This window comes from Acomys russatus, chromosome 32 (genome assembly GCF_903995435.1).
Source record: "Acomys russatus chromosome 32, mAcoRus1.1, whole genome shotgun sequence".
NCBI classification, from domain to species: Eukaryota; Metazoa; Chordata; class Mammalia; order Rodentia; family Muridae; genus Acomys; species Acomys russatus.
Window position 1 is genome coordinate 36,756,960 of NC_067168.1, and position 16,215 is coordinate 36,773,174.

The window sequence follows — 16,215 nt, forward strand, 5'->3', positions numbered from 1 at the left end:
AACTTTAATTTATTTGGGTATTTTATGTATATGAGTGCTCTGTCTTCATCTACACCTGCAGGCCAGAAGAGGGAATTGAATCCCATTATAGATGGTTGTGAGCCACCATGTAGATGCTGGGACTTGAATTCAGGTTCTCTGGAAGCAACCAATGCTCTCCAGCCTCACTTTAAAAAATTTTTATTTTAATAAAGATAGTCTGTCTATGCCCCTGCCTTCCAAGTGCTGGGACTAAAGGTGTGGGCCACCACCGTTCTGCCTAGAGAAAATTTCTTAACTGATTTTTATCTACTCTAAATTTATTCCCAGTTGCACATTAGAAATTTAATAATCTTTCAAAACTGTTTAAAAGTATTGGCAAGAAAAGTAGGAGTTACTTTTTTCAAGAAACAGGATCTGGCCATGTGGCAGACACCACATTTTAAAATAGGGTAACTTTTAGAGCGCTTGGCACACACCGGCCCCGGGTTTGACCACCAGCACTATCACAAACGGCCAGATCTGCCAAGAGGTAAGGCCTAGTTAGTGTTTTGAGGGGGAGTGTTAGGAATCACTGCAAGCATTATTTTAAGATGAATGCTGTCTTTGTTATATGACTCTGGTTGGCATCAAATTCACAGGACACCTATACTTTCATTTCTAGAAAAAGGCAGATGCCAGCTAGCATGAAAGTAGTCGTCACAGACGGTGCTTGCCCCGCAGTCCTGGATGCTGTGAGATCCTGGTCCATCACATGACCATCTGAAAAGTAGAGATGCTTGGTCATTAAAGGAAGCCTCTCTAGCAGTGTACCCTGCTGCTGTCTCTGCCTGAAGGCATGCCTGCCTACAAGATCCAGAACCCTGCTGGGCTCTAACTTGATGAGGACTGCGTGCGTGCGGGATCAGCAGCACCAGCGCTGTGTGATACTCTTTCTTGCCTGAAGATCTTACATCAAAGCCACAGACAGACCCTGTGTACTCTCCATTCTAATGTTGGTGCAGACCTTGGTTAGGCTCTGGTAAGGGGACAACACATCTTGGGCCCTAAATTCCAGGAAGAAAATATGGCCCCCATTCATCTAATCATTCCAGCCTCATTTGCTAATATCTATTACCTATGCACAAGACCCAAGGTGCAATGGTAAAGATACAGACCCTATACTGGGGGTGGGGTGGGGGAGGGGAGAGCAATAGGGTTCCATCTTATACCAGATGAAGCTATGCTTTCATGCGCTTTATGAACTTGCACGTTCAACGATAAGAGTCCAGGCACGCATTGCTCAAAAAACAAAAACAAACAAACAAAGCAAGAAAACCAGTCACACGGGTGGGAACATCACTTAGCTCCCCTGTTCTCTATGTCCTGACCCCCTTGCCATTGCCGGTGCTGTGACCAACTACCATAGACCTTTCGGTTCGGGAAAACCAGTCATGGTGGCTCACGGTTTTAAACCTCAGCACTGGGGGCAGGGCGGGGCAGAACGGGCAGATCTCTTTGAGTTCCAGGCCAGCCAGGGTTACATGGTGAGACATTGTCCAGAATGGACACCAGTGGGGCCCAGGTGGCTGTTAGATCCTGATGCTGGTGAGTGGTACATCCCTGTAACATCAGCACTGTGAAGGCTGAGGCAGGAGGGCTTATGGGAGACTATCAGTCTCAAGGGGGCTTGAGGGAACTCTGCAGGTAGCACGACAGTACAGGTTGAGGGAGCATCTATCACCATGTACCCCACGCATCCTAAAGATCCCTTGTACCAGGGAGCACACACTAACAGCCTTGTATCCAAGGCCCCTCAAAGCTCATGCTTCAGGGACATTCATCAAGGGCCCCACATCTGAATGACCTGTGCCCCAGGGAGCACCCCCAGGGATCCCACATGGAAGAGAACACCTCCTAAGGACCTCGTATGTTTATGGTAGCATCCACCAATGTCCCTGAGTCACCACGACAACACATTAAGAAAGCTCTTCCTAAGGACCAAGTGTCTGAGAGAGGACCCACCAAGGATCTCTATGCTCTGTGCCCTCTGGAGCCCTTAGGCTATTTTAAAGCAAAGATCTGGCTGGCAGGTCCTGTCAGACCAAGAAGGCTCTGGCAGAACAGGAGGTAGAAAGGGAGTCCCTTGGGCATCTAAAGGACCTGACATGACTAAAGAGGGAGGGACAGTTCCTTACCACAGCCAGGTAGAAAGGTCTGAGGCAAACAGGAGAACTGGCCATGCCAGCACCTGCACAGGGAACACTTCTTGGGTAGCCAGGTGCCATGGAGGACAGACCCACAGTGCCTGCGAGAGAAGAGACAATGCTGCCAGTAAGTGCCTTACTCCCTTTCCCCTCCCCACCGCCTAGTCCCGCCCCCTCCAACCCCTTTACTCTTTGTGTGCATCCCGTTCACAGTTGCGTCCGTAGAAGGAAGGAGGGCAGGCACAGAAGGATCCCAGGATGCAGGTCCCTCCATTCAGACAGCAGGTTTTATTAAGCCCCTTGCCTGAAATGCAACAGAAGTCATGGGGCAGGTGGAGGGCGGAAGCGCCCACTAGGAAAGGTCCCTCTAGCACTTGGGTCTTCCCCTCCCCTGAGTGCTCTGCAGAGCTGGTAGCATAAGACACTATACCTTTCAGGGAAATAACCTTCATGTTCAGACCAGTGATAGTTACAGGGCTCCAGCATGACTCCAGAGAAACTGAATTTCAGGGATGTGGCGCACACACACGCACATACACACACACACACACACACACACACACACACACACACACACACACACACACACACACACCTCTATGCTCCAGGCTAGCATAACCCACTCAGCTGCTAGCACACACATTCACTCTCTTAGGTTAAGTGCTAAAGGGTTAAATTACAAGTGTGTCAGGGGCCAGGATAGAGACGAAGAAAGACAAGCAAATCTTACTGTTCTGTATACTCATGGAAGGCACAAACTGTCTTTCTCGAGCATGTACTGTAGGTTCTTCCCGGTCCAGAATGCTGTTTTCTCTAATGTCCAGGCCTCTCGGAGACAGGGCAGACAGCTCTGGGTGGCCCAAGCCTATATATTGTGTATTTCAGGCCACATATTGTTGGTTTTCATAAGAAAAAGTTCACTCGGCCTGGTGGCAATGGTGCATGCCAGTAATCCCAGGACTTGGGAGGCAGAGGCAGGAAGAGCTCTGTGAGTTTGAGGCCAGAAAAAAAGAAAGAAAAAAAGAAAAAGGAAAAGTGCTCCCCTCACAACAACCACCATGTGTGGTGGCACATGCCTACGGTCTCAGCACTCAGGAGGTGGAGGAAGGATTCTGTGGTAGAGGCCAGAGAACCCCGGTTTCAAAGCACTAAGGGCTGAGGATATAGCTTAATGGCACTGTGTTTAGCGTACATGAAGTTTAATCCTGGCACAGAGGAGGTGGGGGTGGTGGAGGGTAATCTGGGAGTCTGTCCAATAGGTACGAAGCCCAGGTCAAACCCCCAGAACCTCAGAAGCAACAGCAGCAACAACTGTTGGTGCTCAAAAGGAAACAAACAAACAACCCAGCCAGATTTGATAGTAAATTTGGGAGATTGAGGCCGGATAATCAGGAGTTCAATGTCAGCCTAGTCTATGTTGTGAGTTCTTAGGCAGCCTGGCCTATGAGGCCTTTACCCCGCAAAAAAGCAAAACAAATGTGTATGTGTGAGCTGGGTGTGGTGGCACACGCCTTTAATCTCAGCCCTTGGGAGGCAGAGGCTGGCAGATCTCTGTGAGTTCGAGGCCAGCCTGGTCTACAAAGCAAGTCCTGGACAGCTAAGGCTACACAGAGAAATTCTGTCTCGACGCCCTACCCCGAAAAAAAGTGTTTGTGTGTGTACAAGGCCCACTGGGTGTGGTGGTAGCACTGGATTGGCAAAAGCAGGAAGAGCAGGGGTCCCAGGACAGCATGGGCTCAGTGACCCCCAGTTTAAAAAAACGGGACCCCAGAGGAGGTGGATCTCTGCGTACAAAACCAGCCTGGTCTACAGCGTGAGTTTCAGGGTAGCCAGGACTACACAGACAAACCCTGCTTCTCCCCTCCCCCCCGGAAAAAACCAAAAGCCTTGAACCCCAAACAAAAGACAAAAACCCTCACCAGCCACGAGTCCAAATTCAAATGCGTTGGAAACGGCCACTAGCAAAACCACACTAGGAAAAGGAAATTAGACAACAGTTAGCAAAACAAAGCGAAGCTGGGGTCGGCAGCACAGACCACAGGCCACCGAGGAGAACGTGAACACCTTCCTTCTGGTTCTGCCTTCATTAACAAAACTGGAACAGAAATTCCCTTTAAAAAAAAAAAAAAAAAAAAAAAAGGAAAAGCCATTTGTTGATGACTCTATGGAGGAGGGACGTTTGCAATTGTACAGAGCTGGGAAGCTGCAGATTGGCAGCTAAAAGAATCCTGGGTTATGTTTAAGAGCCATATAATGGCTGATGAACCTCTTTCTGAATGTGACTTAATATCCTTTTGGCTGTCAGATAAAAGCCACTTTAGGGCTGGAGAGATGGCTCAGAGGTTAAGAGCACTGGCTGTTCTTCCAAAGGTCCTGAGTTCAATTCCCAACAACCACATGGTGGCTCACAACCATCTATAATGAAATCTGGTGACCTCTTCTGGTTTATAGGCACACATTTGGGCAGAATACTGTGTAATAAATAAATCAATCTTAAAACAAAACAAAACAAAACAAAATAAAATAAAAACCACTGGAATGAAGCACTGTAGATCATCGGCTCCTAAAAAAAACTAAAGTTGGAACCTTCCTACCTGATTTCTTCACTGATACAGTTAACACATACATTTATACCTTTGTTCTGTGACTGCCAGGGGCCTCTTATACGGCCACTCAGGGCAATACGAGCCCGTGTTCCTAAACCATGGCCATTCGTACATGGCTCAGAATAAACTATCTCTTAACTCTTTGCAACAAGGGCTGTGTTTTCCATTAATTATTTAAAACAAGTCCCCAACATCCAACATTTCATCATGTATATTTCTTAAGCTCCACCCTTACATAGACATTGTTTTAAATAGCCTTAAATTCTATTTTGCATAAGCTGCACATTTTTCCATGGTACAGTTTGCATATATGAATTTTTAAATGGCTGGATGGGCTGGGGCCCGGATAGAGCGCTGTGCCTGGCATCCACTACCAGCACCACAGGAAAAGAACCTGTTGAAATGAAATAATGTTAATATTACTTATGCAGGAGAAGGAAAGCAGTATTCTCTGGCAGTCATTGGCACGATTGATTGATGTGATGGGTGAGCCAGGAAAAGTGGTTGCCTCTAAGCTTTACAACCTGAGTTGGATGCCCAGCCATGTAGTGATCTGCTCCCTATGAAACATCTTTTCACCTCCATTCACAAGCACACTGCACCTTTGTGCACACATGTACACAAATTATGAATGTTAAAAAAAATTAACATTTTAAAAAGTCAACGGCAAAGCACTCAGGAGGCAGAGGGTTAGTTCAAGGCCAGCCTGGTCTACAAAGCGAGTCTAAGACAGCCAAGGCTACACAGAGAAACCCTGTCTCGAAAACCAAACAAAACAACAACAGCAAAATAGTACTAAATACAAAGTTCCAGATTCTTCAGAAAAAGCAGCGGTGCTGCTGGTAGCGTTTTAAGGTTCAAACAAGATAGAATCAGTGAGGGGCGGGACATGATTTTCTGAAGCGTCAATCTCCAACAATCAAAAATTCAAGGGTAGCTCATACCTGGTCGAGAAATATGCCATCTTCCACGCTCGAAAAGAAATGCTGGAGGAAAATAATATCAGCCAATGGCTTTAATTCATAAAGTCATTCTCAAAATACTCCAGCGGTTAATTTCAGGAAGTAAAAATAGCCGATTAAGATATCCCAGATGATAAGCACGCCTGCCTGTCCAGGAGGGTTTGTGAGAAGCTAACAGCTGAGATCTCTGTGCAGACCAGGGGGTGGGGCTTCTCCTTTCAATAGAAGGTTTGACCTTGAGAAAGGCCTTCTTAGGGATCTCTCTTCCTCCACCAGAAACCCTTGGGGTGGTAGGGAGGACCCTTTGGTGGGCGGGAAGACTGGAGCCCCACGCCCCCTTGCTAGGCCCAGCTGGGAAGCCAGGCGGAGAACTTGGCTAACTAGCGCTGTCAGGTTAGCTACAGGTTTTCTTTTCTTTCCTTTTCTTTCCTTTCCTTTCCTTTTCTTTTTGTAGACCAGGCTGGACTTGAACTCACAGTGATCCACCTGTCTTTGTCTCCCAAGTGCTGGGATTAAGGCCTGCGCCAATACAGGTTTTCTTTTTCTCTTGAAAAATGGAGTAGAAGAATCAAATTATTCTACCAAGATGTTTCAAACATGAAAACCATTAATTAGGGGGGCTGTAGAGATGGCTCAGTGGTTAGAGCACTGCCTGCTCTTCCAAAGGACCTGGGTTCAATTCCCAGCACCCACATGGCAGCTCACAACTGTCTGTAACTCCAAGATCTGACACCAACACACATAAATTTAAAAATTAAATAAATAAGAAATATTTTTTAAAAAAGAAAGAAAATCATTAATTAGGAAAGTCTAAACACCATGCATAAATATGCAGGTATCTGATACCTTCATTATCAAAAACTTGTTTTGTTGGTTTTTCGAGACAAAAGTTTCTCTCTGTAGACCAGGATGGCTTCGGATTCAGAGATCCACCTGCCTTTGTCTCCTGAGTGCTGGGATTAAAGGCATGCGCCACCACCGCCCCCCCTCAATACCAATTTTTTTTTTTTTTTTTTTTGAGAGTCTCAGAGCTCAGACTGGCCTAAAACTCATTACATAGCTGTGGATATCTTTTTTGTTTGTTTGTTTGTTTGTTTTGTTTTTGTTTTTCGAGACAGGGTTTCTCTGTGTAGCCTTGGCCATCCTGGACTCACTCTGTAGACCAGGCTGGCCTCGAACTCACAGCGATCCGCCTGCCTCTGCCTCCCGAGTGCTGGGATTAAAGGCGTGCGCCGCCACGCCCGGCTTCTCAATACCAATTTTTAACTCTAAAATTGCGTTCATCTTTTCCCAAGAACTTAGGGTGCTGGTGGCTGGGGAAGCACGGTGGTTAGAGAAGAGGCGCGGACTGCCTGGAGGATTTGTTTGAGTGTGGGGCAAGGTCCAGGTCGGGAGCGGTTTGGGTCTGTGCAACAGCCGCAGCATTAGAATTGCAGGCCCTGGTCGGGAGCCTGAAAGTGGGCACGGAGGCAAGTGTCTGCCTGAAGGTTAAGGCAGTGGCTTCCAACGCAGTTTTATAGGTCACTTGCTGCTTCCGGGTTCAAACCAGCCCGTGTGTGTGTGTGTGTGTGTGTGTGTGTGTGTAAGGAGGGCCTTGACTTGCGTGTGGAGTTGTATCTTCCTGTTGTTGGATGCTGGTCTCTGCCACCGCCCACAGAGAAACACACAGCCATACCCGACACTCCCTTCGTTGAAAGCGCTACAGCCGAGCTCTTACTGCGGAGCGGTCTCTGTTTCAGAGAAAGGGACTGAGGCGACTATTCTGGTGAGATGGTTCAGCTCAGAGCTTGAGGAAGGACAGCCTTTCGGCCTGTTGCCCAAGGACCTGTCCCATCGGAAACCTTTTGCCTCCAGCGGACAGAGGAGACACGTGTGTCTGTCCAGGGTGGAGTGGCACAGGAAAGGGCTTCAAGAACCCGAAACCAGATGCTCACTCTTAGGTAGTGAGACAAGGACCTTCCATTGTTATTTTAGATTTATCCTCATATTCCCCTGAACTGTTAGGTATCATAAATTGGGGCAAGGGCTGGAGAGATGGCTCAGAGGTTAAGAGCACTGGCTGCTCTTTCAAAGGTCCTGAGTTCAATTCCTAGCAACCACACGGTGGCTCACAACCATTTATACTGAGATCTGGTGCCTTCTTCTGTCTGCAGGTGTACATGCAGGCAGAACACTATACATAATAAATAAATCTTAAAAAAAAAAACTGGGGCAAGGCAGATGTGTGTTCCTGTAATATGTACACATATATATATGTATGTATGTGTGTATATTTTCACAATGTCTAATTTTAGGACTTTGGAGGTAGAAGCAGGAGGCTTTAAGTGAGTTCGAGGCCAGCCTGGGCTTCACAGTGAGGTTAAGGCCAGTCTGTGGCACAGGGCAAGGCCCTGTTTTTTGTTCTTCTTACCCTTCTTTTGAGAAGGGGTCTCACTCAAAGTCAGGCTGGCCTGAAGCTCTCAGTGATCTTCCTGCGTCTGTTTCCCCTAATTCTGAGACTAGACCCATCTACCGTCAAGTACAGCTAAGACCCAGACTCAGAACACAAGAGCAACAACCCTCCCCCCTCCCCCCCACTTTCGACTTTGGCCTCAGTGAAGACCAAAACAGCAGGAGGTCCTGGGACTTCCGCGCACTCCCAATTCCTTCTCTCTATCCGCCCCCACTCTCTCTATCCCCAGTCACACTTCAGCTATTTCCAGCCTGGTCTCCAGTTCCTGAAACACTGCCGGCATCTGTTATTTGCCCCGCAGGCTAGGGCTCCTTCATTAACAAGCTAATGGCTGTTTTCCCTGAGAAAGTGACAAACAGAAGTCATTCAGCATACCCCATTAGTGCCCTGTCGGGATTTGAGAGACCAGATTCCTGCATACAGACGGGAGACTAAAAGTGTGAGGAGGAGGAGGAGGAGGACGACAAAGGGATTTGGAGGGGAACACCATTTGTTTCTGGGTGGCTTATGTTACTTTTCTACTATGTAGACATACCAAGAATTATTTTATCCTGGCGGGTACAGTTTTCTACAGTGTCCTCCCTTACATGTATCTCTTGGGGACACACTAGAAGGGTGTGTTTCGGTAAATACTGAGCCCTGAAATTGCTTGCTTAATCCGTGAACGCTTCCAAAATGTTTTCCCAGCATCCCACCCAGCCCCTTTTCTTTCTCCTTTCACTGAGAAACTGTAAATTCCTCCTCTCTTTGGACTTGCCCACGCAAGCTGCAGTTAACGTCTGAAGCTTGGCCTCTGCTGATTCCTGATGTGGAAAATTTAGTATTTTGCCGTTTCGTTTGCCTATTCACTGTTACTGGGTGTTCGTATGGTCTGGCTGGTGGTTCTTACTGTGTCCTTGAACTCAGTTGGAATGTCCTTTGCTCTGGGAAGTCCTTCCGGCCACCTTTTCTCTCTATCCTGGCTTCCCGCTGGGGCCCTGAACTGAAGAGCTGGTTGTGGTAGCCGCTGCCCCGCCCCAGAGTTTACCTTTGCTAACACAGCTTCTGGTCTGGTCTTTCACTTCCTGTCCCCTGATTCCCACTAGGAGGTCTAAAGCCTGGTCTTCCAGCACTCTCGCCTTCTCTAACCTTGATAGCAGTATCTCTCTGAGCCGAGTAAGTTGGGGAAACTGTCACACATGGGCCACTCTGTGGCAGACAGAAGCATTAAGACATAGCCCTAATGTGTAAAACAGGAGCTAGAGATAGAGATCCGAGAAGCTAGCCAGGAAGACGGCATTCCCTCCCAAACCTGAACCTAGAAAAAGTAACAAAGAACGTCGCTCTCCTCCAAAAATGAAGGAAAGAAACACCGATCTTGCTGGCATTATTGACAGGCTGGGTGCCTTATTCTAAACAGTTTGCCATACACAAGACAAGACGATTTGGTGCAGTTGCTGGGAACTGTGTCAGAGGAGGAGTGGTTTGATTTACGCGTTAGGTGTGTGTGTGTGTGTGTGTGTGTGTGTGTGTGTGTGTGTGTGTGTGTGATTTACAATTCTTTGTTTTTTCAGACTGGGTTTTTCTGTGTAGCCTTGGCTGTTCTGACCTCGCTTTGTAGACAAGGCTGGCCTCAAACAATTCTATCATCTATCTATCTATGTATCTACCTATCTATCGTGTGTGCATTTATATGTGTTTGCACATACTTGGCATGTGTGTGGAAGGCAGAGGCCAACTGCAGGAGTTGGTTCCCTCTTTCCACAATGTGGGTCCTTAGACTTGCTATCTCAGCAAGCTCCTTTGGCCACTGAGCCACTTTACTCCCTCCAACTTTCTCAAGTCTTTTCCACAGATATTTCTTTTGCCAATCAAATTGATTAGCTATTTACAGACCAGCCATTTTGGGCTGAGCGCATCCAGGCAGACAGAAATTGCCCAGCGGGCCAGGCTCTGGCTTCCTTACCCCATCCTAGATAAGACAAGGCAGATACCAAGCTCCTGATGAAGGAAAGGGACAGTCATATCTTGAGTGCTCACAGACATTGACAGAGGTAATTGGCCTCAGCAGACAGGCGGGCAGACAGGCCCCAGGAGACAATTGGGAAGGCAAGCTGGGCTGCCCGGGATTGTCAGGAGCTCTAGAGAGAATGTCATTTACCAGGGAGTCTTAAGTGGATTTGTATTTTCCTTCTCACAGGCCTTTTTCACACTCTCAGGGATTTAATTAAACACTGACCAGGATGGAGTTTGGTCAAGACCATTCCCCAGAGTGGCAATGAGACAGGTGTTGTAGGACCTTTTAAGGACAAACCAATAGGGCCTCCATATTTTTGGTGTGGCTTTCTTATTTTCCAAGAACTACAATTCCCAGCATTCCAGAAAGCTACTGGTCCTTGGGCAGGTGGGGTTAACATTGGGTCTTACATTTCCCCTTGAGTTGCATCCTGAGTCAAGTGCTCTTAACCGCTGGCCCATCTCTCTGCAGTTGGCTTCTTTGTGTCTCATTTGCTTGTTTGTTTATTAACGAATTTATTTATTGAGACAAGATGGTCTTAGCTTGATGAAGTAGAGGGTGACCTTGAAATTCTAACGCCCCTACTAACTTCCTGTCGGTGCTGGCATTTCAGGGGAGTGCCACGGTGCCGGTGATCCTGGTAAATAGTTTGGCGGAACCAGGTTCACAGACCTGATCCTAGGTCACAATCACCCTGCAAGGGGCAATGCTTAGTATTTTATCCCACTGCTAGTGGGCCAGATACCAGTGTGGTCAGGTCAGCTTTCAGGATACAGTGACATTCACCTGTCCTGCTCAGAGTGGTGAAAAGCGCTTCATTCTGATTCTGGCCTCCTTAAGTTGAATACGATGCAACCATAAGGTTTGGTACGGATACGAAGGAAAACTACGTACATTCTATGAGAACTTCCCACTGTTCAGCTGGCATCACCGGTTGCTCTCCTCCTCCCCCACGTGGTCTGGTAAATCTCACTCCCTCAGCAGGGGTGTGGCTTCAGACGCCTTTAATCCCAGCACTCAGGAGGCAGAGGCAGGCTGATCGCTGTGAGTTCGAGGCCAGCCTGGTCCACAAAGTGAGTCCAAATAGCCAGGGCTGTTACACATAGAAACCCTGTCTCAAAAGCAAAACAAATAAAAACCAAACAAAATCCCACTCCCTCTCCAACCCTGCCCTCTCAGAGGAAAGCCTGCACATTCCTAGCATTCCTGAGGACGGCCTCCCCCATCCCCAACCTGGAGCCACCAGCTCCTGAAGTCCAGCTCCAGCAGGTGGTAGACATGTCATCTTCCTTTGCCTACACTCCTTAAAACCACCCCCCCCCCGCCCGCTGTAGCCAGGGTGACACTTCCTCTGGCTGCTAAACTCGCCCAAGACCCTCAATTCCCAAATAAACCTGCCCTTTTTATACTTTTAATCTTGCTTGGATTGGCTTCTTTCTTTCTTTCTTTCTTTTTTTTTTTTTTTTTTTTTTTTTTTTTTTTTTGTTTTTCGAGACAGGGTTTCTCTGTGTAGCCTTGGCCATCCTGGACTCACTTTGTAGACCAGGCTGGCCTCGAACTCACAGCGATCCGCCTGTCTCTGCCTCCCGAGTGCTGGGATTAAAGGCGTGCGCCACCACTCCTGGCTGGATTGGCTTATTTCATCAGCAGAGATAACCCACTACTCACTGTGTCTTGCAGGTGTAGCTCCTCTGACTTGTGATAGTAAAGCAAGCTGAAACAACACACTGGCCTTATGTATGTGTAGGTTTAAACTCTGTAGACGTCACTCAGCAAAGTACAGATCAGTGAACCAGTGAATTAATAGTAAGGTGTGGTTACATTTATTTATTTATTTATTTATTTTAGACAGGGTTTCTCTGTCTATCCTTGACTGTTCTGAAACTTGAGCTGTAGACCAGGCTGGCCTCAAATTCACAGAGATCCGCCTGCCTCTGCCTCCCAGAGTGCTGGGATTACGGGCGTGCGCCCCCGTGCCAGGCTTGTGGTTAGTCAGCTTTTTTTTAGTTGGCGTGCCAAAACACCTGACAAAAGTAGTTTAAGGAAGGAGAGTGGCAGCAGGTGGTCGTGTCACCTGCCCTGTCAGGAAGCGAAGACTGATAGACTGATGACTCATTCCTTTTTTTCCCCCCCTTTTCTGTACATTGGTATTTTGCCTGGATTTCTGAGAGATTGGATCCACTGAAACTGGGGCTACAGATCCTTGTGAGGAGCCATGTGGACACTGGAAATCGAACTCGGGTTCTCTGGTTCTCTGCTAGAACAACCGATGTTCATAACTGCTGAGCCATCTCCCCAGCCGTCACTCATTCCTTTTTATGTAGTACATGGGATGGTTCCACTCACACTGAGAATAGAGGTTTTCTACTAGCTGGACGCCTTCATAGACACCCCCAGAAGAGTGTTTCCTAAATCCTGTCAAGCTGACAATGATGCATGATTCTGTGCCCAGAAGCTGTGGCTGCTGGCTTGCATTGGTGCACCACTCTTCAGGGGTGTGGCCAATGATCTCTGAGGACCAAGATCAGGGCAGGGTATCCTGATCTTTAGCCTGCAGATGTGAAGCAACAAGCCAGGAGACCTTGCCGCTTGCCTCCACACCAGCGGCAACCATTTGGTTATGGTCATTGAAATGGAAGGCAATGTTTACAACATTTTTTGTTTTCATTTTTCCGTATCTGCATCATAAAGGGAGGGAGGGCAGGTGAGTGACACCAGGGATTTTCCTGGAAGAAAGCTCTGCCAAGCATGAGACTCATGTTCTGGTAAGAACCGCTGTCTCAGATGACTCGAATAAAGTTTTGGGTTATCTGGGTGTGCTTGTGGGTAGAACCCCTTTGGAAGAGGGGTAAGTATGGGTGTATCCTCACAGAGAGGCAGGAAGTTAGTCTGCAGACAGTGTTTCAGCAGAGGCTGTGAGCAGGCTGAACGCCTGAAAATAGTGGCTCTCAACCTTGCTAATGCCTTGGCCCTCTGATACAATTTTGTTGCTACCTCCTAACTGTAATTTTGCTACCGTTATCAATCATAATGTATATATGTCAGTGTTTTCCAATGGTCTTAGATGACCCCTATGAAAGGGTCATTCTGCCTCCAAAGTGGTCTGGAACCACAGGCTGAGAAACCTTGCCTTAAAAGGTGCAGTTCTCTTGTACCCCGGCTGGGACTAGTCACAAGAAAGCCATGTATCAGGGTATATTTTGGGATGTTTGTGGTTTTGAGGACACTTGGGGAAGGGAGTACCATAGGGCACATGGGAACTCAGAAGCTGCAAGGTGTGTGTGTGTGTGTGTGTGTGTTCATGTTCCTTGACAGGGTCCTATATAGCCCATGTTGGCCTCACTTTCTAAGTAGCTTAGGATAATCTTGAACCTCTGACTCTTCTGCCTCTGACTCCTGAGAGTTGGAGTCCCTGGCATGTGTTAGTATTCTGTTTCAGTCTGCCTACCTGTGATGTCACTGCTTACCCAGACCTTACCCAGGGCCATATAAAAGACAGACCCTCCATGTGTGTGTGTGTGTGTGTGTGTGTGTGTGTGTTTCTCTTTCTCCTCTCATTCTGTCTCTACTTTCTCTCTCTCTCCTTCTTCCTTTTTCTCTTTGGGGTACCCCTTCCCCTTTCCTTCTCCCCCCCATGCTCAAAGCAGCTACCCACAAGTGCTCCTATCCAACCTCAGAAGTGGTGCCAGCGGGACCTGCATTGCTCCTCCTAGCTGGACCTACATTGTGGTTCCCAGCTGCAGATGTTCTCAGACCCTGGACAGCAAATACAACAGCCTGTTCTTCTGGAACCTGGTCAACATTTCAGCTTTTTAAAGCCCCAATCACCGCCCTACTGTCAGCAGGAAGTAGTTAAGATGATTACTTCGCCCCTTATCCATTTGCAAAAGACTGAAATGCTGTGCTCCAAACCCGGGACAGCTCCAGGTTCCCCCAGCACGCCTTGGTCCCTATCTGTTGCAGGACATGGCTGACACAGCCTGCCCTCCACCTTCAACTTTCAGGGCAGAGCTTTTCCTTCTCATCTACTATATAATGTGGACATTTTGTTGCTATTGAGTTTTTTCCTTTTTTCTCTGTTACCTACATTTATATACTTTAACTTGCCTTATATAAAAACAATCCAACGTTCCTCATTTTTTAATTATAGGAAAAAGGTAGGAATGTTAGGATTCTGCTTCAGTCGGCCTACCTGTGATGTCACTGCTTACCTGCCACAGGGGCGGTAGCCCCGCCCAGGGCCGTATAAAAGACAGACGCTCCACATGGAGCGCTCTCTCTCTCTCTCTTTCTCTACTTTCTCACTCTTTCTCTACTTTCTCACTCTGTCTCTACTTTCTCTCTCTCTCTCCTTCTTCCTTTCTCTCTCTGGTGTACTCCTTCCCCCTTTCCTTCTCCTCCCATGCTCACTTAATAAACTCTAAAACATAATATCTTCCTGGGACCTTGTAGTCTATCATCTGCCTTTAATTTTTATATATAACATCATGCACTACTGGGCTCACCTTGGAAGGCCTTTCTGGATCTGGTCAGGCCAGCGATGCAGTGATCTGTACAGATGAGTTTAGAGCTGTACCAACAACTCCTTACATACGTGCAAACACATTTTGTGTTTTAAAGTACCTCTTGGCTGGGTGTCAGAAGCAACTTCCAAAACCTCCAACTATGAAAACACTGACCCTAGGGCTCTGCCCAGGTGTTAGGACCTCCTGGCAGAGGTGCCCAGTCAGGTCTGTGCAGTGAGGAGCTGTCCTCACTACCACCCGCAGAGTGTGCTAATTCCTGCTCCTCACCACGTGGTCACGAGCCAGCAATGTTGGCACCTGGTAAAAGCCTGTTAAAAGATACGGCTATCTGGCTCTGCAGTTGAGCCAGATGCTGGCAGCAGCTTGGTGTAAAGGTTAGCAGGTAAAACACAGGACATTCAGTTAGATGAAAATTTCAGATTAATGACTTTTTTTTTTTTTTTTTTTTTTAGTGTAAGCATATTCTCAAAATAGTATTATTATCATAGTGTTCAGGACTGAACCCAGGGCCTCATGCACACCAGGAAGTGCTGAGATTAAAGGGCTTGAGACTCCACACTCAGCTTTCAGGGGGTTTTGTTTGATTTTTGAGACAGTGTCTCCAAGTAGCCCAGGCTGGTCTTGAACTCTGTATGTAGCTGAGGATGACGCTAAACTCCGGATCTCCCTGCATGCACCTTCTGGATGCTATGATTGCATGTGTGGGTCACCTTGCCTATTATTTGAGTTGGGTGGGGGATGTGGGACAGGGTGTTAATTGGCCTGGGTTGGCTTTGAACCATTCCTGGATGAGGCTGACCTTGATCTCCTGGCTCTCTGCCTCCCAAGTTCAGGTATTACGGCTCTGATCCGGGACTCCAGGTTCAAGCCTAGGGGTGTGAGGAGCCCTTGCTGTTATAACAGGTTGGATTCCTGGGAGCAGATTGGAGTTGCGTTACTTAATTGGGTGTCATCTCCCTGTCTGCCATCAGAAAGCCTATTTTCCCCCACAACTATCGTGTTAAAGGATATACTGAGCAAGCAAGCAAACAGTCAAACGTGTAAGGATGAGATCTAGACTTTCAGCGTATTGCTTCAAACTTTGCAAAGAACGCTTACAAATTCTTGAACCCTTCCTAGGGCCTTTCTAATCCTGACTCTTGTTTGGCTCCTAGCCGTAGTCCCTCAGAACGCTTCCCCCCCTCAGCCGGGTTTTGTTCTGTTCGCCCTAGGCTTTCCTAGTTGGAAGAACCAGCCCTCTGGATGCCTGCGGGGGATCGTGCCTGCAGGACTCACTCTGTAAGGCTGCCGCGTCCGGATGCCAAGCCCTCCCTAACCAGATCTGTTTTGTCTCCTGCTAGTCTGAGTCACATAGAATAGTTAGATAGTTTATCAGCACATGTCCTCCAGATCATATTATCCGCTTACAAATATAGCCTGTTAGCGCACACGCACGGTAGCCCTCTCGCTGGGGGTGTTGCTCTGAGGGTGTAAACAGTATCGAAAGCGGATTACAGCGTGGTGGCCGC

The 16,215-nt window shown here is 47.6% G+C and overlaps 1 protein-coding gene across 1 annotated transcript; it reads right to left on the reverse strand.

Moving 5' to 3' along the window:
- Window positions 1-523: 523 nt before the first annotated feature.
- Window positions 524-5,735, reverse strand: Tdgf1 (teratocarcinoma-derived growth factor 1). The gene is made up of 6 exons (XM_051140810.1): window positions 5,716-5,735; window positions 4,079-4,137; window positions 2,896-2,991; window positions 2,355-2,469; window positions 2,157-2,266; window positions 524-741 (listed from the first exon to the last, which is right to left on the reverse strand). The coding sequence occupies exons 1-6, from the start codon at window positions 5,733-5,735 to the stop codon at window positions 626-628; spliced, it is 516 nt and encodes a 171-aa protein (XP_050996767.1). The 3' UTR covers window positions 524-625.
- Between the last annotated feature and the right edge of the window lie 10,480 nt (window positions 5,736-16,215).

Excerpts from the sequence above, each read along its gene's own strand:
- Tdgf1 (XM_051140810.1), bottom strand. The coding sequence starts at position 5,735 with ATGGCATATTTCTCGACCAG. Across the intron at positions 2,992-4,078 it reads TGGACTCGTGGCTGGTGAGG|GCCTGGACATTAGAGAAAAC; the intron begins GTTTTTGTCTTT and ends TGTCTCCGAGAG. Across the intron at positions 742-2,156 it reads GACCTTTCTACCTGGCTGTG|ATGGTCATGTGATGGACCAG; the intron begins GTAAGGAACTGT and ends TCTACTTTTCAG.